This window comes from Rhincodon typus, chromosome 11, assembly GCF_021869965.1.
Source record: "Rhincodon typus isolate 14 chromosome 11, sRhiTyp1.1, whole genome shotgun sequence".
NCBI lineage: Eukaryota > Metazoa > Chordata > Chondrichthyes > Orectolobiformes > Rhincodontidae > Rhincodon > Rhincodon typus.
In genome coordinates this window covers 16,360,309-16,384,650 of record NC_063342.1, presented here as the reverse complement: position 1 = coordinate 16,384,650, position 24,342 = coordinate 16,360,309, and the positions used below count along the sequence as shown (strand labels likewise).

The following is a 24,342-nucleotide window of genomic DNA, read 5'->3' as shown; positions in this document are numbered from 1 at the left end:
TCGGCCAGCCTTGCTTCAAACTGAGAGAAATAATATCTGGATATTGTCCTATAGAACTGAATTTATAAAGTGCACTTTGTATCTTGATAATAGATCACTTCATAAGACCAGAAGATATAGGAGCAGAGTTAGGCCATTCGGCCCATCAAGTCTCCTCCACCATTCCATCATGGCTAATATGGTTCTCAACCCCATTCTCCTACCTTTTTCCCATAACCCTTGATCCCCTCATTTGAGTTTGGAAACCAGTTATACACAGCAAGGTCCCACAAATACCAATGAAATAAGTGACCAGATGTTCTCTTTTAGATGTTAGTTGTGAGGTAGAGATTGACAAACGACACCCTGGAGAACTTATCTGCTCTTCTTCAAATAGTCCCAGAGGCTGTTTCATATCCATAAAAAAGGGCAGGCTTGGTTTAACACCTTAGCTAAAAGGCAGGATCTCTGACAGTTTGCCATTCCCTCAGTACATGTGTCTCAGCCATGTTTTTTATTAATTTGGTCATGGGCTGTGTGAATCACTGGCAATGCAGCAATTATTGCCCGTCCATAATTTTCTTGAGAAGGTGGTGGGGGTGAGCTGCGTTCTTGATCTGCTGTAATCTATGTGTAGTGGGTATACCCACACTGCTCATAGATAGGGTATTCCAGATTCCAGAGAAGGAACAGTGAGATAGTTCCAAGCCAGAATGATGTTTGTATACACATTTAAAGTGGGGATTGAACCCACAGCCTGTTGACTCACAGACAAAAGTGCAACCACCAAGTCAATTTGACATCTCAATTTGTGTGTATCAAACATCTCCAAAACATTCTACCAACATTTATTGCCAGCAGTATTTTTATAGCTTTGGCAGCTGGTTTCACTGTAGAAAGTGCATCTTTTTTCTACCCTGCAGTCACTTTGGTATGAATCTTGTTTTATATCATATGAGGATATAATTACACACAGTCATTATTGTGTTCTCCATTATGATAATATATACAATTGGTTCCGCTATAATGCGTTCCTGTGCTGTGCAACATCGCATTATAGAAAATTGTGCTATAGAAATAATGGGGCCTATGGGAAAAGGGGGATTAGGGGCAGACCATCAAAAAATATCACACAAAATCACTCAAAAATCATTCAATAGGCTAACACAAAGGATAGCACAGTTTGAATAAATATTTAATTCATATCTAATAATGAAATAAAAGTAAATTTAACACCTTACCTTGAAAAAATGTCAAGATGACTTGATGGGGGAGGAGGTATTGAGGTTGCTCTGTTGTTAATGCAGGGGCTGATGGTCATCATCGTCATCATCATCTTCAGGCGCAGTTGTTAGGGTTAGGGCGAAAAATAGTTAATCCAGAAGTGGATGGCTGTGGTTCATTGTCTTCTGACTGTTTCTTGGGGGTTGGCTTAAAAATGACATCCAGATTATGCTGCTTTGCCCGTTTTCCTTCTTCCATGAAGAAGCTGTTCATAAGGTGGCAAGAAAGATTTTGTTCCTCAAACTGCTACCCTGCTGTGTTCTGCTTGTAATCATTATCCTGTAAGAGCTGCAACTGTTTCTCAATTTCCCTCAGGATAGAAGACAAAACAGAAGTGGAAAGGTCTCATGATGCAGCATCCTAGATTTCATCTTCTCCATTTCCCACTTCCACTTGCCCCTCAGCAACAAGTTGTTGTAGATCAGCTGTAGAGAGGTCTTCACAGTGGGACTCAAGCAGCTCTTCAACATCCTCACTCTCCACTTCTTCAACTTGCTTTGCAAGATCAACACAATGTTTTTTGATTCTTGGGAGCTCCTCTGATGATTGAAGCCTCTACAATCTTGAAAAAATCTGGGAGAACATTCTGCCAAACTGCATGCAGGCAGCCCTTACTGACATCACTCGAGGCCTCCACAATAACGTCAATTGCATTCTCGATGTTAAAGCTCTTCCAAAATTGAAGAACACTGTCCTTATCCCATTCAGTGGCTGCAATCAGCCTCTTAAATGTGCACCTTAAATAATAAGCTTTAAAAGCTGCTATTGCACCCTGGTCCATGGGTTGAAGGAGAGAGGTTGTGTTTGGGGGTAGAAATAGCACTTTGATGTTTTCAGAAAGCTCACCAATAGTAGGAGGATGGCTTGGCGCATTATCCAAGATGTCAAGATCTTGAAATCAAAATTTTTTTTCCTGCACTGCTTTTCAAAAACATCTTCCAAACCATCAACAATAAGGTTAGAAAAAATTTGCCCCATCATCAAACCTCATTTGCTTGACCTAAAATAGATGCCTAGAGGATACTAAAGGTAACCTTTCAAGGCTTGTGGGTTGGCAGAGTGGTACACTACCACAGGCTTAAGCTTTAAGTCTCCACTGGCATTGGTACCCAGCAGCACAGTCATACGATCCTTTGCCACCTTAAAGCTTGGAGCGCGTGCTTCATTTATAGAAATGTAGGTTCTTGATGGCTTTCACTTTCAATATAAACCTGTCTCATCCAAATTGAAAATTTTATCTAAGTTGTAGCCTTCTTCATCAATTAATTGTTTTAGTATGTGAGGAAATGCAATCACAATACCATCGATGGAATCGCGTTATAGCCAACGCAAGTTTGCATTTTAGAAATAGCGTTCCCCTATTCGTCAGTCACGTTACAGCCAATTTGCGTTGCCGGGACATGCATTATAGCTGGACCGACTGTACCACATAAGATATAGGAGCAAAATTAGGCCATTTGGCTCATCAAGCTCACTCCGCAAACAATCTGAGTCAACATGCCACCCCAACAGCATCCTCTTCTCATGCAGTATAAATTATTGCTCTGTCTGAAATTTGGTCCTCTTGTGTCTGTCCAGCTGAGTTATTGACAACTAAACTTGTTTCATGGAATAAATTGTTGTTCCTTTTGAGATTTGACATTCTTGCAATTCCATCCTGATGAGTGCAAGATAAAATCTTCAACAGCATGTCTCTTTTCTCTGCAATGCAAGATATGTCTTATCAAGCATTTAATCATACAATAATTACAACACAGAAAAATACCATTCAGCCTGTCATATTCTAGCTGCCTCTCCATTTATAAAATCATGAGGAACATAAATAGGCAAGGTCTTTTCCCCGGGGTGAGGGAGTCTAAAACTAGAGGGCACAGGTTTAAGCTGAGAGAGGAAAGATATAAAAGGGACCTAAGGGGCAACATTTTCATGCAGAGAGTGGTGTGTATATGGAATGAGCTGCCAGAGGAAGTGGTGGAGACTGCTTCAATTACAACATTTAAAAGGCCTCTGTACGGGTATATGAATAGGAAGGGTTTAGAGGGATATGGGCCAAATGTTGGCAAATGGGACTAGATTTATTTAGGATATCTGGTCAGCATGGACCAGTTGGGATGAAGGTTTGTTTCCATGTGGTATATCTATGTGACTCTATGACTCTGAAGGCACATTTCACCTGCAGGCCATCAGCCATCTTCTCCCTGTAGCTCTGTGCATTCTTCTTACACAGATAATAATCCAATTCCCTCATGAATAAGTTAACTGAACCTGCCTCTCCCACACTCTCAGGCAATACCTTCTAGATCCTGACTATTTGCTGTATGAGAATGTTTTTCTTCATCTTGCTATTGCTTATTATACCAATTACCTTAAATCTGAACCCTCTAGTACTCAGTCCTTACACCGTCAGGAACAGTTTTGCCTACCTACATTGCCCATATCCCTCATGTTTTTGAATGTCTCTATCAGATCTCCTCTCAACCTTGCCTTCTCCAAGGAGGACAGACCCAATTTCTCAAATCGACCTGCATAACTAAATATCCCCACCTCAGAACCATTCTCATACATCTTTGTTGCACCCCTTGAAAGCCTTTGTAGTCTTCCTAAAGTCTGATCCTTAGAACTATGTGCAATACTCCAGTTGAGAGTATGGTCTAAATAACATTACTGAAATTATATCAATGACATCCTCAATTTTCTTTAATGGAAAAAGAAAGTAGAAAATGGCGACAATGCTAAACGTAATAGCTACTCTTCCCTAATCTTCAAGTCAACAAATTGTCACCTTCTATTGTCAATCCCAGCTCAGTCTTGCATTGTCTTCATTAATTTTGAAACACCCTTTGTTTTTGAAGTTCTCTTTTAACTTTGATTTTCGTTTTTGGCTACCCTGATGGGAACAGAATATTAAATATAAATCCATTCATACCATCATATTAGTTATATCTTTCTATAGAAATCAAAAATCAATGCTCTCACAAGGAACAGGTTTTTGAAAAATTGCAGTTTTGTCTGGGAAAATGTAAAGAAAGCTTATATTTGTACCCTGGAATCAGCCGACACATACTGGTTGATTGGTTGAGGATGAATGCTGGTTTGTTCTCTGGATCACTAAAGAGGTCTGGTAGATAATCGGTCTGTCTGAGATAGAATGCCCCCATTTTGAGAGTGTCTTTGCACTATGAAGGCAGTGCAATCTTTCATTTACCTAACTTACAGCATCACTACTAAATTCAGGAGTACTACAAATAATCATGCTGTAAGGTCAATGCAGCATTAGCTTCTTTGGTAACCAGCACAGAGTCACAGTCACAGCTGCCCTTGCCACAATTTGCCTTCAACTGCGGTGTTTTGACATGCCACGTAACACAGTCCCAAAAAAAGAGCCTAGAGAATGGTACACGCATCATAAAGTAAAGAAAAACATTCCAAAATCTCAACATCAAATGACAGTAATAAGCTGGTAGGTCGGGTCTTAACATGCAAAGGTCTATATTTATCGCTCATCAGAGTCTTGAACCTAAAGCATTGCCGGTGGTAGGTGAAACCCATAAGGAATGCACACTTCTTCCATCATTATTGGCTTCAACTGATCATAGCCAACCAACTGGCAGGCAGTCATTTATTGCCTGAGGAGCCTGTCAAAGAGGCAATATTCATGTGATCTAGTGACACAACAACACATGTCCAAGAACAGCAGTCTCACAGAGTAGAGACAGTCTGAATGGCAATTACAAACAAATGCAGGTGGCCAGCCCAGAAAATTACAAGCTGAGAGCACAGAATCACATTTAGTGAGGATAATAGTGACAACATTTTATTGTTTTCACATTAGGTTCATTTGCAGCTCTGAGCCTTCCAGGCTTCCATTACCGTTCTCTGCTGACAATAACCACCTTGGGCCTTGTAATTGGCTGAAACATCCTCTCTAATAGGGTAATGACTGTAATATTAAGAGGCAGCGCAATTTGTTTCAGATTTTTGTGGAATGATCTGTGCACGATAGGAAAGAAATATTCAATTGGGTGCTTTCAGTGTGTTGTATAGGCATATCGGAACGAGTAATGAAATCAAGTGGAGAACTCCATCTATAGTTCAAGTTGCTGAGTGAACCATACACAAGATCCAGCAATTATTATCCCAGCATGTGCTAAAATAGGAACATATGAACATAAGCATTGATTGCCTTTTCTGGAAGCAAATTCCAAACCTCTCCCATCCTTTTTGTGTTGGAGTGTGGAATAGCTCCACAGAGGCTGGTATCCCATTACCAAGACACCCTTTATTTACACATGCATAGTACTTAACACTAGCGTAGCTTTCTCAGAGTGAGCAGAATCTCTGACACTCCTGTTTATATCTGTCAGCCAGGGTTCCCTGATTGGCCCAGATTAATAGCACCTAGCAGGGAACTCATATTCTGTGACGTCCAACTGGCTGACTTCATTATAATCAATTATAAGGTGTTTACTGATTTTACACCTGAAAGATCTGGCTTTAATTTTTAAGCAACATCACCAATCCCAGAGTCCCCAGCCAGCAGAAATACTTTCTCCATGTCCTCAATGTCTTGAAAATTTTAATCAAGTCATCTTTTGACCTTCTAAATTCCAAAGAATAAAACCCTTGTTAGTGAATCATTCCTCATAATGTCACCCTTGGTGCCCAGGGTAAATCAATACTTAACTCTGTCAAGGGCAGTGGCCATCCAAGGTAAAGGGGTAGCTTACCATCTTAGTTTCTCATGAACAGTGCCAATCACTTCACAGTCTCAATCCCAGTCATCTCTGAGATCTATAATCTTGTGCAACCTTCCAAGAGGTATCCCATCTCTGGGAGCCTCACTCAATTAATTTCAGCAGCTGGACTGAGCAGACCAGTGGGTTAATAGGAACACTAGACACTCTGGGTACCGTCTGATGACATAAGAAAAGTTTGAAATAAATCAGGGCCATGAGTGCAAGCCGTGAGTGTGATGGGAGATACCTGCCACAGAATGGTCTCTGACATCCACCGTGACTTCAGAATGAGTAATTAAAAGTGCTCTTACTTAGCCTTCAGCCTGCTGCTGGGACCCAGCTGCTGAAATTAATTGAGTGAGGCTCCCAGAGATAGCCTCTCGATGGGATATCTCATGGAAGGTTGCACAAGCATATAGATCTCAGAGATGACTGGGATTGAGACTGTGAAGTGATTGGCACTGTTCATGAGAAACTAAGATGGTAAGCTACCCCTTTACCTTGGATGGCCACTGCCCTTGAAAGAGTTAAGTGTTGATTTACCTTGGGCACCAAGGGTGACATTATAAGGAATGTAACCCACCAGGTTTCTTATATGGTAGTCCCCAAGATATGCAATCCTTTAGCCTTTTTGATTATTTTCCGTGCTTGTTTGTAGCATTTTAATGATCCATCTAATTGGGCAACAAGCTTTCATGGAACCAAAACAGAAATTGCTGGAGAAAGTCAGCACGTCTGATGGTATCTGTGGGAAGAAAGCAGAGTTAACATTTTGAGTCCAGTAACTCTTCATCAGAACTGTTAGTAGCGAGGAGAAAGTGGTATTTATGCTGAAGGTGAAGTTTCTTCTGGGGGTGGTAGGAGGGAGAGTTGAGTGGATAGGTGGAAATAGAGCCCAGAAAGAGAGGGATATGAAAGGGGTAGGTAAATGAGGAGATTATGGATAGCAGGCCAAGGCAGGAGAAAAACTGAATAAGAAATAATAAGAGCTAAGAGTGTGAAAATGGGTGAGCTGAGCTGAATGCAATGCATATGATGTGATAATGGGCCTACAAGTACATGAGAATGGGTGACTGTGCTAAAAGCAATCCATGTCCTAACAGGACCAGGTGTTGGTTGGATAAAAAAAAATTGAAGGATAGAATCTGGCTCTAAAATTATTGAACTCGACACTGAGTTCCAGGGACTACAGGGTGCACAAGTGGCAAGTGAAATGTCATTCTTTTGTGGACTTCCATTACTTCAACTCTTTTATCATTTAGAAAACATCCTGTGGTTCCAAAGCAGACAACCTTATGTTTGTCTATCCCTATGATGGAATTGATTTAGCACAGTTTTTCTCATTCACTTTATCAATATCACTTTGTAATTGCCTACATCCATCTACACTTCTTACAATGCACACCAGTAAGGTGACTGGTACAATGGTCACCATCTTGTCACCAGTAAAGTTGGATATATGGCTTTCTATTCAGTCATCCATTAGTAACTATAGTGAATATTTGAGGCCCAACAGTGATACCAGTAGTTACATCCTGCCAATTAGAGTACATTCCAATTCCCACTGTCCCAGCGAATTTCCCAACCATGTCAATAACTCCTTCAATTCTGTGAACTTCAACTTTAGACAATGCGTTCTTATAAGAGACTTTATCAACTGACTTCTTGAAGTCTATATAAATAAGACCCATCAATATTCAACTATCCACTTCTTTACCCTCACTTTAAAAAATTTAGTCAGGTTCATTAGAAAGGTCTCCATTTTACAAATCCATACTGGGTCTGCTCAGATCAGCTCATAATTTTAATGAGTTCAGTCACCACGTCTTTAATAATAAACTCTAGCAATGTCCATACGACTGATGTTAGATTGACTGTCTCTAATTTCCTGGACTCCCTCTGCCACCGTTCCTTGGCTGACTTGAGTTGGCATAGAGTTCAAGATCTTATGTCTGGCTTCAGTATGGGAGAAAGAGAGATTGAGTAGTTTAGGCCTATGCTCTCTACAGTTTTGAAGAACAAATGAAGATCTAATTGAGGTATATAAGATGCTAATAGCGGTTTACAAAGTAGATGTAGAAAGAATGTTTCCTCATGTGGGGCAATCTAGAACAAGATGTCATAATTTTAGGATTTTAAAAGGGAGAAGATGGGAAATTATGTCTTTCAAAGGGTCACACATCTGTGGAATTCACTATCCTAGAGTGTGGTGGATGCTGGACATTGACTAAATTTAAGGAAGAGACAGACAGATTTTCAATCAGTAATGGGTTGAAGGTTTATAGAGCATGGGCAGGAAAAGTGGAGTTGAGGCTGAGATGACATCAACCATGATTACACCAAATGACAGAACTGTTCGAAGGATTGAATTGCTTGCTCCTGCTTTTATGTTCTTAGAGTGAGCCATTTGTCTTAAATCTCAGCTCACCTTTAATTGTGCACTACCTCTGAGCTCCTCAGCATCCTTGCGGTTTCCCAGCCTGACCCCCCAGCCCCAACCATGCTCCACTATCAACAGTCCTCATTTCAGCCCCACCCTCTGGAATCCCCTCTTTGTATATGCATGTTTTGCGATTCCCTCCCACCATTTAAACCTCAAACTCCACCTGTTTTTCTTCAAACATTAACAGTTTGGCTCACGTTGAAGAACCGTGGAATACAACAATGCTGCCAGAGCAGAACTCAAAAGCACATTGTTTGATGTGTGAAGCACGACAGACTCCACGTTTCACTGTATGCTGGTCAGTCAATCTAAATCAGGCTTTAAGAGTGAGTTCTTCATCCATTCATTTTCTATCCATCAGAAGAGAATATTAAATGGAGCTGAGGTGCTTTAATCATTCAATGCTGTTACTGGGTTAACACATGATACTAAAAGGACAAGATCTGCCAAGTACAGTAGTCAGGATTAAAGGGGTTTCACCTGTCTAGGAAAGCATTGAGCAATCCTTTAACTAGTAACAAGGATTCCTACAACTTTGTTGAGGAGTCACTGGACTCGAAACGTTAACTCTGCTTTCTTTCCACAGATGCTGCTGGACCTGCTGAGTTTCTCCAGCAGCAATTTCTGTTTTTGTTCCTTCACCTCCCATTCACCTGCTGGATGAATCGATGTTAATATGTTTTCGATGGTGCTCCGACTTCTGTAACAAATTCAGCTTTGGAAACATACAGAGCTGATTCGGATTTCATGGTGGATGGTTGAAGCAAGCTGCTGAGCTGATAGAGAGCCTTCAACAGTTTGGACAAATGAAAAAAATAGAACTTGTGTGCTTTTTATCTCTATGTGCAAGATAAAAGGGAGACCATGCATTTATATAGCACCTTCCATGATACAGCCCAAAGTGCTTCGAAGCCACTGAACTACTGTGTTTTAAGGCATAGTCACTTTGATAATGCAGGAAATATATCAGCCAATCTGTGCACAGCACGATTCCACAAGCAGCAGTGAGATAAATGACCAGATCATCTGCTTTTACCTCTTGATTCAGGGCTGGTCCAGGAAATGGAGGAGAGTTCTCCTGGTTCTTTAAAATTGTGCCATGGGATCTTTTGCATCTGCCTGTGACAGGAGCTGGGGCCTTATCCCAATGTGCTGGCCAGATAGCACTGTGACTGCACCTCTGAGAAACTCCGACAATGCATGGTTAACACGATAAGATCTACAACCCTGTAAAACATGAAGAGCAATATGGCAGAGTTCGCAAAAAGCTGCATAAGTTGTACCTCACAGCTGATTAAAACAGCATATATTGAAGATAGCTTGGAGGTTGCCATGGTGACACTGAGTTGCCAATGTTATTCCATTGCTAATGAAAACCTATACCTTACTCAAGGCTTTAAGTAATAACTGGCAGGCAGCTTTTTACTTTGAACCCACCTGTATTTATTTACTGGATTTATTGTTCAACAGAATTGTAGTGCAGCGCATTACTCTCAGAGCAAAAGGAAATGGATTTCCATGTTTACAATCAATATTTATCAACTCTGAGATTTGATGTCATCTTCAGCCTTTGCCGTGTACAGTCTGAGTTTGCTTTGGCTGAATTTAAATGGGCGTTTGCACTCGGATTTTGTATTAATCAAATCAAAGGAGTTTAGCTTGCCTGAGCTTTTATTCGTAGCTCCATGGGCTTCATGCCATCAATCTGTTTGTTTTCATCTCATTATTTTTTCCCTTCCCGGATTTCTCTTCACAGGCACAGGGTGAGATCATATGCAACGCGGTTTACTGAAGAAAACTTAGGGATGGGATTCATCAGCTGGCGTGTAACTGTGAAATACCACCCCCCCTCTAACATTCTTCTTTTCAGGGTACATGACTTGAGTTCTAAAGCTCTGGACATTTAGTGACCTTCTGCTAGCCTGCACCTTGTGGTGATACGAAGGTAAAAATAAAGTCACCATCGTCTTACCAGACCTTAGGGCTGTTCCCTTGTCAGAAAGAGATGACTGGTGGTGGTTTAACCTAAGGCTCACTATACCTCAGGTGAGATTAGGCAGGAGAGTCCTTCATGGTAACCAGAGCCGGAGCAGGAATTGGACCCACACTGTTAAATTTGCTCTGCATCACAAACCAGCTGTCCAGCCAAGTGAGCTTTAACAAGAAAAGGGAGGTGAGTTTGGGGATTGTCAGGAATCAAATCTCCTCCAAATAGTCACGAATAGTCACAAATAGGACAGGATCCAAGTATCATTCTCAACAACAAGTATTTTCTAAGTATCATTCTGCCCTTTTTCATGTTTCACCTGGGCGGTGCGCAGAGAAAAACACTTGAAGCCTTCAGGTAAGTTACTACCTATGAAGATAGGACATCACCTCCTGTCCTGACCCATCTTTGAGCCTTTTAATGGCTAGTCAACAAAAAAAAAGACTGCAATTAAGAATCGACTGATGACCATGAAACCATTCACCATTGTTGGAAAAACCCATCTGGTTCACTGATGTCCTTCAGGGAAGTAAATCTGCCATCCTCACCTGGTCTGGCTACATGTGACTCCAGGCACACAGCAATGTGGTAAACTCTCAATTGCCCTCTGAAATGCCAAGCAAGCCACTCAGTTCAAGGGCAGCTAGGGACGGGCAATAGATGCTGGGGGTCCAGCGACACCCATGAGTAATAAAAAAAACCTATTTCCCAAGCTCTCAGTGTCAGCCAGGCGAGTGCGCAGTGGGAGAGCTTCTTCAGTGAAATTGACAGGCTGGGCAGGTTTTGCTGAACTAATTGATTAATGAAACTGAAGTCATGACCAGGTAACAAATTGATGCTTACAGCACTTTTCCTGAGAGTGCGATCTTACTGCTTGAAAGGCACTTTACTACAAGGGGACAAAGCAGAGCTTTAAAGAGTTTTAGAAGTTTTTTTTTGTGGTGAGGGAGTGATGGGCGAGAGAGACCAACAGGATGAGCGTGAGTTTGAATGTTGGCTGTTCGGATGAGCATTTGCGTTGCATAGAGAGAGAGAGAGAGAGGAATGAGTGGGACTGTATGGCATGTTTTTCTCAGGAATGTTGTACAGAAGAATGCTGAGCAAGTCAGAGACTGGGGTTTAATACCTGAAAGTGTTATATCACTCATTTTCACTGCCCTGCTGAGGTCCTGGAACCTCTTGGTGAACTGTCCCCAGGTTACAGGGGACTATCATCTGCTGCTGACTTCCTTAGCAACTTAGATGTATCACCTGGTTTGTTGAAGAGGTTGTCTTCATCCTTCTGAACTTGTGAAAGCTCACCTCACTACAACTCGTCCAACCCCACAGCAGGAACTCTGTGTAGGAGCAAGAATGAGGGGGAAGAGAGAGTGGAATTGGCAACTTGTCCACATTACCTCTCTATTTCTAAAATTTGTACCCACCCCAATCATTTTGACCTCTACCAGAATCCTTTTCAAAGAAAATCCTTCCTCTGACAGATTTGACACATCTTCCTGCCAACCTGACTAATCAGGAAAGCCGGAAGTGGGGTGTTCATGTGCTATCTCAGCAAAAAACCATTGGAAAAGTGAGCTCCAGATTCCAATGTGGAATACAACTACTTATGGTCCAACATTCCTGCAGGGATTTTCACTTGACAATTCCAACCGATGTCTCCAGAAGTATTTTGCTGCAGTAGAACAATTCCATCAATCCTGACATTTGAAGTCACATTAATTTGTTATCTGTGACAATTTGAGAATATTCTCATCCCATTCCATCTCACCAATTTGTTGGCCTTGAAGGATTCCATCGCATGAATTGAAATGAATCAAAAAATGTTAGCTGAATGTTGCCCATTCCTCATTACCCTTGAGAAGGTTGTAATGAGCTGCCCTCTTGAATTACTGCAGTCCACATGCTGTAGCACACCTACAGTGCTGTTAGGAATGGCTTTCCAAGTGTGTTAGACCCAGCAACAGTAAAGGAGCAGCAATATATTTCCAAGTCAGAATGGTGTGATTTGGAGGGGAACTTGCATGTTGTAGAATTCCCATACATTTGTTACAATTGTCTTCTAGGTGGGACGGGTCACAGGTTTGGAAGATGTTGCTGAAGGAATCTTGACAAGTTGCTGCAGCAGGCTGGGAAACTCTAAACTAGATCAGACTGAATTTCTCTGCAGTATGAGCTGAGGAGGTGGAAACTAAAGTACAACAGCACCACCACTGGCAAGTTGGTGAAATTACATGGTCAGTTTACGCCAGCAGTTTGCATTATTAATGTAGACAAAATAGGTTATACCAGGAAATGTTGACACAAAAGCGCACTGACAGGTTGTGTAAAAAGGAAGCGTGTGCAAATATAAGGTTTTTTAATTAAGATATTTAGATTTCAATATGAGTCAGCATAAGGAGGAGGTTGGTGAACACAAACTACCCAACTACAGTCCACCAGTGGCTGATTAGTAGACAGTAATACAATAATGTGGGGGAGTGATGTACTTGTGGTACTATTGCTAGACTATTAATCCAGAGACCTAGGTAATATTCTGGGGACCTGGATTCAAATCCCACCATGGCAGATGGTAGAATTTGAATTCAATAAAAAAAATCTTGAATTAAGAGTCTAAATATGACTATGAAACCTTGGTTGATTATTGGAAAAACCCATTTGGTTCACTAATGTCTTTTAGGGATGAAAACTGCCATCCTTACCTGCTCTGGCCAACTTTTGACCCCAGACCCACAGCAATGTGGTTGGCTCTTAACTACCCTCTGGGCAATTAGGGATGGGAAATAACTGCTGGCCTGGCCAGTGACACCCTCATCCCATGAATGAATTATACTTAAAAAAAAAGCATAGAGCAGTGCACACAAAGAATATGACAGTAGTATACTATATGATTCTGAGTATGACTATGCCAGCCATCCCGATTTTGATGCAAGCCCCAGATGGAGGATTTTGCAGGATTAATAAGGCTGAGTGCACCCTGGTACCCAAATTGATGTCATTGTCATCTATCCAATCTTATTCTTTTTTGCCTTTTCTGTGGTGGGTTGTTTCAACTAAATGACTTGCTAGGTTGCTTCAGGGGACAGTTAATAGTCAGTAACATTGCTGTGAGTCCAGGCTCACAGCTGGGCTGCAGATTTCCTTTGTTGAAGGGCAGAATTGAATCAATGAATGGATTTTTATGTTCATTAATGATAGTTTCACAGCACCATTGCTGAGACTACCTTACAATTCCAGAGTTTTTATTAGTTGATCTTTTACTAATTAAATGAGTTCAAGTTCCATCAGAGATTTTAAACAGTTTCCCCAGGGCATTAGCGTGGGCCCCTGGATTACTAAGATAACAAGGTGTAGAGCTGGATAAACACAGCAGGCCAAGCAGCATCAGAGGAGCAGGAAAGCTGACATTTCGGGTTTGGACCCCCCCCACCCCATTTGTGAAGAAGGGTCCAGACCAGAAACGGGAGCTTTCCTGCTCCTCTGATGCTGCTGGGCTGCTGTGTTCATCCAGTTCTACACTTTGTTATCTCAGATTCTCCAGCATCGGCAGTTCCCACTATCCTTGGATTACTGATCCCTGTTATGCTCATTAATATGACTTTCCTCTGCTCTGTCTAAATCACCCTTTCTTGTGGTCACAAGCAGTCGCTTATCGATTAAACTGCTAGGCAAGTGATCTGTATCCCAAGCCTCTGCTGTGACACTCTTTCAGTTTTCCCGTCTCTCACTAACTGAGAAATCTTGACTCAGCACAAAACAAGGCAGTCTATCTGAGGGTGGCAGCAACAATATAAACTGGGATTTCTACTTTTGGGTTAGATTATCAGATTTTTGAATGGACCTCTCAAATGTTGATTCTGATCTCTCTCTCTGCATCTTCTCTGTGGCTGTAACACTGTATTCTGCAGTCTGTTCTGATACCCTGATGCACTTTGTGTGGTACGATCTGCTTGTATTGCACACAAAACAATACTTTTCACTATATCTCAGTACATGTGATGACAATCAATCAATCAATTATGGTCTTAACTGCCTGACCATTTAACATGGTCCTGACACAGTGCAGGTAGGAAAATCTGGCAATGAAGTTATTGAATTTTCCTTTTAATAAAAACAAGATCAGGCAGATTTTCCTACCGAAGCCAATGGCCTACTGGTATAATCACTGGACTGTTAATCTAGAGACCAAGGTGACATTTTGGGTTTGAATCCCAGATTTGATGGTGGAATTTGAATTTAATTAAAAATTAAGAATCTAGTGACAAACCATGAATCTGCTGCCAATTGTTGGGAAAAACCCATCTGATTCGCTAATGAGCTTTAGGGAAGGAAACTGCCACCCTTACCTGGTCTGGCCTACATGTGACTCCAGACCCACAACAATCTGGGTTGACTCTCAACTGCCCTCTGGGCAACTGGAATGGGCAAGAGCAATGCCCTCATCCCATAAATGAATAAAGCGAAATAAAACATTCATCCTGTATATTTGATCATGTAATGTTTGCTGTCATGTTATAAAGGCAGATCCTACCCCATAACAAAAGAAAGTGTTTGCATTTGTATTGCGTATTTCAGGATTTCCCAAAGTATTTTAAATAAAAGTACTTTGTTTTGAAATATGATCACCATTATAAGATGGTGCTCCGACCAAATTGTTTTTTATTGTGTGTGATAGTTGATGAGTTGGTCAGGATATCAGGCGCAATCTCTTTTCCTCTTCAAAATAATGGCAACGTCTTTTGCACTTGAGAAAACAGACAGAGCTTTAGTTTAATGTTTCATTTGTAAGATAATATCTCTAACAATGCAGTGCCCTCAAAGGGCCCTGGATTGCAAACCTAGATTTTGTGTTCACATCTCATGTCTCCGACTGTCAATGAACAGGGTAATCAATCTGCACTTATTAAAGGACAAATCCTGCTTTGTCATTTATGGGAAATACTGTTCACCATCCATGGTGATTACACTTCCTAATCATCTGAGCCAAGACCCTGTTTCGCTAATTTCCTTAAGTCATGCTTCACTACCAAACTACTCGAAGTCAGTTTCCATTTTGCCTGTCTTTTCCAAAGGCTCCGCGCCTTGAATATTTAGTTAAAAACTCGAATAAAGGCAACATACAGTGGATGCTGGAAATCTGAAACAAACACAGAGAATACTGGAGAAACTCAGTCAGCCTGGCAGCACCTGTGGAGAGAGACTCAGGAACAGTCATATCACACTCAAAACATTAATTCTGTTTCTCTCTCCAATCATTTTGAGTCAGTATGACTCTTCTTCAGGGTTTTTTTTTCCACAAATGCTGTCAGATCTGTTGAGTTTCGCCAGAATTTTCTGTTTATTTTGAACATTTATTTCCCAAATGTTGTCACTTTGTAACAGATCTCTGCAACAGTTATTCAATCTAAACTATTTATCTGCATTTATGACACTAGAACAAATATCTCATTGCTGATGCTTCATCCATTCGGATAAGTCTTTAGATTTTCTTTTACTGCTTTATTTGTTGGTGAACTGTCAACTCACTGCCCCTTCCTGTCCCACTCTGCACATCTCTGTCCAAATCGCATTATGCTGTATTGTTTCGATTTTGAAATGTCCCTTCACCTGAAACCCTCACCCAATCTGCCTCTGTTAGTTTCACACCCTATCCACAAACCTAGTTATACAATTTGTCAGGGCCTTCATCCCAGTCCTCTCCCGATGGAGCTCATTGCAGCGTGACAGCTCCCTCTTTCCCAAGTACTGGTAGCAGTGGTCTGTGAAAATTGATCACTCTTTGACTTAAATATCACAATGTCCTCTTTCACCCAATGACCAATCGACTCAAGGAGTGGAATTCTGGATAGATCAGCAGAGTAAAAAATCTTGGAAACTTTTAAAGATTAAATTGATCTTATAATAAGGGAAACTATGGGATCTTAATGGACTTCTGGATGCATATGATCCTTTGAAACGTATCAATGCCAAAAGTCCAGGGGTCTGGGCTTCATGTAATTTTATTTGCCATTTAAAAGTGTACAGTACTTTGTAATATTGGACATCAAATAACGTCCTCTAAATTTGTCTCTTTCTGACCAGACTGATTATCAGTTTCCATGGAGCAGGACATAGAGAGCTCAGTGGCTCCTCAGCAGCCAAAGCTGCCAAAACAAGTGCGAGAGGATGCCCCGAAACAAATAGCTACGGGCAATCACCCAGTCAAAAGGAGTATCCAAAGGTACGTGCGAAAGGATGGAAAATGTAACGTTCACCATGGGAATGTCAGGGAGCGGTACCGTTACCTAACTGATATCTTCACTACGTTAGTGGACTTAAAGTGGAGGCACAACCTACTCATTTTTGTCATGGTCTATACCACCACTTGGCTTTTCTTTGGAATGATCTGGTGGCTTATTGCCTACATACGAGGGGACTTGAACCACATAGGGGACTCTACCTGGGTGCCCTGTGTTAACAATCTCAATGGCTTTGTCTCAGCGTTTCTCTTCTCCATAGAAACTGAAACCACCATTGGATATGGGTACAGATTCATCACAGACAAGTGTCCCGAAGGTATCATTTTACTCCTGGTCCAGTCTGTCCTGGGATCAATAGTCAATGCCTTCATGGTTGGTTGCATGTTTGTGAAAATATCACAGCCCAATAAAAGGGCTGAAACACTGGTCTTCTCCACACATGCTGTGATCTCTGTACGTGATGGGAAGTTGTGCCTAATGTTCCGAGTTGGGGACCTGAGGAATTCACACATTGTGGAGGCTTCAATTCGTGCCAAACTAATCAAATCAAGACAAACCAAGGAAGGAGAGTTCATCCCACTCAATCAAACAGACATAAACGTTGGCTACGACACAGGGGATGACCGTCTCTTTTTAGTCTCACCGCTAATAATCTGCCATGAGATCAATCAGCAGAGTCCATTCTGGGAGATCTCCAAAGCCCAGATGGCCAAAGAAGAGGTGGAGATTGTAGTAATCCTTGAAGGAATGGTGGAGGCAACAGGTAAGATATTTACTTCCAGTAATTGTGTGTAATCCATATTTCCTGCCCTCTTCATTGCCCCTCTGGCAGAAATCAACAGGGATTGTGATCGAATTTTGAAAATGGCAATAGGCAGTGAAAGGTGGCATGTGGGAGGGATAAAAAATACACTTTCGATCTTTCCAGTTAGTACTTTGCGACTTGTAACACACAAAAATTAATTCATGGTGTGTGAGAGTTGCTGGCAAGGTCAATAAACCAGTTCTGAGGAAGGGTCACCGGACCCAAAACGTTAACTCTGTTTTTTCCTTCACAGATGCTGCCAGACCTGCTGAGCTTTTCCAGCAACTTCTGTTTTTGTTGTCAATAAATATTAGCCATCTCTAATAGTCCTCAAGATGATAGTGGTAACCTCACATCTAACTTAAATACAGCTTAGGCCTTTTCAGAGGGCCGTTAAGAGTCAGTCACGTTGCTGCGGATCTGGATCCACCTGATGGCCATGCTGAGTCAGAAGAGCAGATTTCCTTCCTTAAAGGACATCAATGGGCTGGACGGGTTCAACAATCTGGTCGTTTCACAATCACCATTGCTGATACTAGCTTTTAAATCCAGGTTGATTTCACAGCTGTGGCTGTGGCCAATGTCACCACTAGGTGGTGCACTGCAAAATCAGAGTGTGGCTGTTAAACTTGCATCCAAGAACCGTGTAAATAAATCTAAGAGCCAAAGACATGAAGGAACATTAGGGAAGGAATCCTTGAGATTAGCCTTCAAAGCGCTGACTGTGTTTGGAAGTTTGTATGGCACGTTTTCCATATATCTTAATAAACCATTTGTAAACTTACTGTCATTTGGCCAGCCCTGAGCTCCCTTAAGGGACATTCCATTTTAATCTGCATGTATCTAAGATGAGGTGGTACAGTGGTAGTGTCCCCACTTCTGAGCCAGGAGTCCTGGGTTCAAGTACCACTTGCTGCAGTGGGCCTGTAGTACAGGTGAACAGTTTGATTAGGAAGTATCTGTACCTAATCTCAGCATTTATCTTTTATTTTCTTTTTCTTTTAAAAAAATTCTAATTAACCTGTTCAGAGTTGCTATTGCACACCACTTGGTTGAACTTGAAGCTGGGCCTCCTGGCCCAGAGGTAGGGCCACTACTAATGCACCGCAAGAGCTCAGCACTTACTTTTTAATGTTCAGGCAGAAGGCTATTCAGACTTTCAGAGGTAATTGCTTTAAGATTTTTTTGTTAATTCGTTCATGGGATGAGGGCATTGCTGGCCAGGCAGCATTTATTGCCCATCCCTAATTGCCTAGGGGGCAGTTAAGAGTCACATCTAGGCCAGACCAAGTAAGGATGGCAGTTTCCTTCCCTAAAGAAAATAGTGAACCAGATGGGTTTTTCCTGCCAATTGATCATGGATTCATGGTCATCATTAGATTCTTAATTCCAGATGTTTATTGAATTCAAGTTCCACCATCTGCCATGGTGGGATTACGACCCTGGGTCCCCGGAACATTATCTGGGTCTCTGGATTACCAATCCAGCGATTATATCACTAGGCCATCACCTCCCCAAAGATACAGCAAAGATAACTTGTGCATAAAAGTGTGTCAGTTTTGTTTTTGAATAACTATGCTGATTTTCCACTACAGGTTGTATGTCACTAATAGTGTGAGTTCACAGCTGCAACTCTATTTGCGTAGATGGAACATGACAGCTACATTGTGCTCTGGAAACAGACACTCTGTTATTTAACCGAATTCAAATTTCTCAGCTCCATACAGCATCTGTGAGAGAGAAACAAGGTTAACGATATGACTGTTCCTTAGAATAGTCCCCACATGGTGCAGGATAGTTGTGGGAGGTCCAACTGCAACCCCTTTTGCAGCAGTCTGTGTCATGTTCTGAGATTTAACTACCCAGCAGCACAGCCAGCAACTTTAACATCCCTTGTAAAAGGGTAAGTATATCTGGTAAGTACGAAGTTAGGGTGCCAGGTGGTTAAAGGGTAAAGGTGCCAGAGGTTAAGGAGTTAGGGTACCAGGCAGTTAAGGGGTTAGGGCGTCAGGAGGTTAAACAGTGCCTCTTGGCATCATAACCCCTCAACCACCCAGCACCCTAACCAAGGAGTGTAAGGGTTTACTGTGCCTGGTGATTAAGGGTTAGGGTGGGCCAGATGCAGTGTAAGTGATAGAGTTCTTAGGGTAGGTCCAAGGCTGAGTGGAGTGTGGGGTGAGGAGGGAATTGGAATTGGTGTCAGGGCTGACAGCGGCAGCAATAGTTAGGGGGTTGAGGGTATTGGGGCCAATGGGAAAGTGTCAGAGCTGATATGCGAGGTAGGGAGGTGATTATTATTGATGGGTCCCCAGACAACCGGGGGGTTCAGGATGGCTGAGGGTCAGAATCAGGTGTTGTGATGGTGAAATATTGGCGGGGGCATGAGGGTGGAATTGTGTTGGTTTGTGGAGTGATGTGTACAGGGGCAGAAGGGGATTTATCAGAATCCAGGAGGGTGTAAAATGTCAGGGAGAAGTCTTTGGGGTTATATATGGTAATTTGGGGTGGTGGGGTGTTGGGGGGTGTGGAGAGGTAAGATCAATAGTTACCACAGGGTTTGACTATGTTTTTAGTCATGTATCTTTAGCTTAACCTGCAGAGTAACCCTTCGAATTCTCCAGGTTTAATGGATATTCTCAGAGATTTCCAATTGCAGGTGAACTTTATATCAAATCGTCAATTTCCCAGACAATCAGCTTGGAGTCAGCTGCATCTGGGATTCTGCAGGCTCCTGGTGTGCATCTCAGATCTATGCTGCAGGAGGAAGGTTCAGTAATGTGGATAAAATGGGCTGAATGGCCTCTATGAATATTTGATATTCCAGTCTATTCAATCCTCTCACGGGTCTAGGATCTCCAACTTTATCTTTCAATAATATCTGTTACTATTTATCCGCTTAGTCTTCTCTGCCTATTCCAGCTTTATTGTTCATTCTTCTGTCCCCTCCAGACTCAAACCCAAACTTATCCAATGTCTGTGAAATCAAAACAGAGAGTGCACTGAAGATGGTGGGAACCTTACCTTCAAGAGAAAGTTAAGGTTAGGACTTTTAGCACAGGGCACATAGGTTCAAAATTGATTCCGTCTGATGAGCAGGACTTCCTTTACAGTTGAAAGGGCACCACTGTAGATTGGATCAAATGCAGAAGAGTAATAATCAAATGCAGCAAAAGTGCAATGAAAGAAAATGCATCAGTAATTCAGTTGACCAGCAGCTACTCAGTGAAGTCCATGAGTTGCTTTGTTTCTCAGCCTGTCTTAGCTCTTGTGACAGTGTCCCTACCTCTGGGCTAGGAAGCCTGGGTTCAAGTCCCACCTGCTCCACTAGTGTGCCCTAGCATTTCTGAATAGGTTGATTGGAAAGTTTTGCTAAAACGTTTGATGATAATTCACCAACTCCCCACCCTCACTCAACCACTTTATGAGCAGAATTAGTGACCCAAGGCTGAACATATTTATTTATAAAATCCCTTTTCCCCTAAATTCTTTATCTTTGTAAATTGTCTTTACTCTCATCAAGGATATCAGTGCTAGCAGTGTAATACCATCTCACCTGTGTATCTAGCAGTGAGCAAAGACTACCAAATCACATTAAATGTGCTTAAAATGCACTGTCAAAATGCTACATTTGGAAAATTAGTTAACATTTCATAAGGGATAGGAGCAGAAGTAGGCCATTCAATCCATTGAGTCTGCTCCACCATTCAATGAAATCATGGCTGATCTGATAACCCTCAAATCCACTTTCCTGCCTTATCCTCATAAGCCTTGTATCCCTTACTGATTAAAAATCTGCCTATCTCAGCCTTGCATATATTACCATAAGGACGTATTGTGGAATTATGATGCGCCATTCAACATTTTTCAGAGCTTACAGAAATCCTGGAGCAGGACCTGGGGCTAGAGAACAACAAAAACTAGATAAACTCACCTACTCTAAAAAGGCAGAGTCAGGCTCAGAGAGATAAATTGTCGCAAAGCCTTTCACAAAAGAAGTTATTAGGGCAGACAAGGAGACATTGGTTAAAGAGGTAGATTTAAAAAGCACCAGAAGAGAGAAGTGGTAAGATTTCCAGAGCATACAGTCCAGACAACTGAAGGCATGGCCACCAATGATAAGTCAATAGGGGATGAGAGAGATCCCATATTTGAAGGCACATAGATTTCTCAGAAGGTTAATCTGGTTGAAAAAGGTAATGAAGCTAAGGAGTGATGGGGCCATAGAAGATTCTCATCACAACAATTATTTCATAATCAAAATGTTACTAGACTGGAAGTCAATGGAGGTGAGCAAACACAGAGATGAACACTGATGTTGTGAGTTGGGTGACAGGGAGCAGAGTTTTGGATAAACTGAAATCTATTGAGAGTGGAAGTTGGGAATCCAGTGAGGAGAGTACTAAAATAATAATAGAATAGCAACAATGCTCTCACTTGCTTTTTCTTCAAGAACACCTTCCTTCTGGAAATGCAAGATAACTGAATTTGTTCCTGAGTTCTAAAATTCAATAAATGAAACAAATCTGTTATAATTATTGGCTACAGAGGCAAACACCCATGTGCATAATTATTGGCTAGCAACCATACTGGGAAAATTCTTGGGAACATTACTTTGAACACTATAATCAAGCATTGTGGCCTCATAGTGAAAAAGAAGTTTCCATATTCCCTGTTTCTGTTCTGTAGACTCTATGTAATTTATGACATGAGTAGTAGTGTGTTCATACAAGCATCTTTCTTTAAAAGTTCAGCAATTACAGTGATCAGGCCCAATTTAGTGTAGAAGAGAGTGAATTAAAACCTCCCCCAATATTGAATTTAAATATCCTATTGTCCATTAAAATGCATCCATCAACATTTCAAAAATAATCTCGAGCTAAGGGTAACAAACACCAAAGCTGATATAAAGCTAGTGAAGGTGGTAAATTAAAAATGGTAAGATGTGAGGAAGATTTGAATGAACTTAAAAATTGATTACACTGCGGGCAAAGGGAAAAAAATATAAAGTGCTTAACGTGAGAATGAAAAAATCCAGGAAGAAAACATTGTGTAGGGTAAATGAAAGAAATCTGAGGGCCCAGTTTGACTATGAATTAAAGATTAGTGACAGCAACTAAAGCAACTCAAACGTTGGGATGAATTGCGATGGTATGAGTATGAATCCCAAGTAGCAAGAGAAACTTTGCACCTTTTCAATCATTATGTTCCAAGACTGATTGCACCAATGTATAAAGTTCTGGTTACCATGGTACAAAATGGATGCTATAGTTATTGAAAGGATATAGAAGAGGGCAACTGGAATAATTGACGGGATGGAGCGATTGCCTTATGATGGGCAATAATGTAGAATTGGGTGTATTCACTTTGGAAAAGAGCCAGTCTGGGATTCTAAAGAGTCTAGGCAATGCAGACCAGGATGATCTCTTTGATATGGGGCTGCATGGTGGCTCAGCACTGGCTTAGTACTGCTGCCTCACAGTGCCAGGGACCCGGGTTTAATTCCACCCTCAGGTGACAGTCTGTGTGGAGTTTGCACATTCTCCTTGCTTTTTGTGGGTTTCCTCCCACAGTCCAAAGACATGCAGGTTAAGTGGATTGGCCATGCTTAAATTGTCCAGGGATGTGCAAGCTAGGTGGATTAGCCATGCAAAATGCAGGGATGGAGTAGAGGGTGGGTCTGGGTGGGATGCTGTTCAAGGGTCAATGAGGACTTGATGGGCCAAATGGCCTGCTTCCACACTGTCGGGATTCTATGATTCTATATCGTCCAAAATGATAGAGCTCAAGGAAATGGCCTGACAGCAGAGTCAATTCAAACTAATCCAATGAGCCAGTTATTTCAGAAAGTCGTCAGTCAATGGAATATTCTCTCGAGCGAGATGGTGAAAGCAGTATAGATTCATTCAAATACAAACAGGATAGATTTCTTTCAGAAAACAATGTTTCGGGGTATGGTGCATATAGGGAGTGGAGAATTATTGGAAGGAGTAGGTTATTTTAGTCTATGACTCCCAAGCTGCCCACTATTTGGATTTCCTTACCTTATGGTTAGATCTAGGGCAGGCTGATTGATCAGAGATTGATTGCTTGATTTAGTCAACAACATCTTTTATTGTTTTATCATGTCTCAGAAAGAAAAGTAATATCAGTTCTGACATTTTTGCTTATCAATTCCGATGTGGCATGTTCTCACCTCAAATAACTGTTGACTTTGTTCATTGCTCACCTGGATGCATTTTAACAGACAAAAGGATATTTAAATTCAATATTGGGAGAGGTTTTAATTCACTCCCTTTCACACACCCGGTGTTAAAATTGGGCCTGATCAGTGTGATTGCTGAACTTTTAAAGAAAGATGTTTGCATGAACACACTACAATCTCATAAATTACATAGTGACATAAAGAAAATATATTGTCGCAATTTAATTATATAACCAATTACCATTAATTACTACTGCAACAGAAACAAAACACTTTGTCCAGAGTCCCATCATTAACCCATTCTTTCCAAAATTGTAAAAGGTATAATGTAAATTCCCCATAATTGTCCCCAGACCTACTGGTATTACTTGAGTAAGTAATTAAGTCAGTGGACAAATTATTCAATTGATATCAGATATAGATAACACAGTGTGGAGCTGGAGGAACACAGCAGGCCAGGCAGCATCAGAGGAGCAGGAATTCTGACGTTTCAGGTCGGGTCCCTTCTTCAGAAATGGGGGAGGGGAACATGGCTCTGAAATAAATAGAGAGAGGGTGTTGGGCTGGGGAAGGTAAGTGGGATGGTGATAGCAGGTATGTAGTGGTGAGGATTGACCAGTGAAGTGGGAGGAGTGGATAGGTGGGAGAGAAGACGGACAGGTCAAGGAGG

At 41.5% G+C, this 24,342-nt stretch overlaps 1 protein-coding gene across 1 annotated transcript in view; it reads left to right on the top strand.

Annotated features, from left to right (window-relative positions):
• Nucleotides 1-16,519: 16,519 nt before the first annotated feature.
• Nucleotides 16,520-24,342, top strand: part of kcnj6 (potassium inwardly rectifying channel subfamily J member 6) — a 40,464-nt gene continuing 32,641 nt past the window's right edge. Inside the window, exon 1 of the mRNA XM_020533682.2 lies at nt 16,520-17,428. Within this exon, the coding sequence (XP_020389271.1) occupies nt 16,525-17,428 (904 nt within the window). The 5' untranslated portion in view covers nt 16,520-16,524. The remainder of the gene's footprint in view (nt 17,429-24,342) is intronic.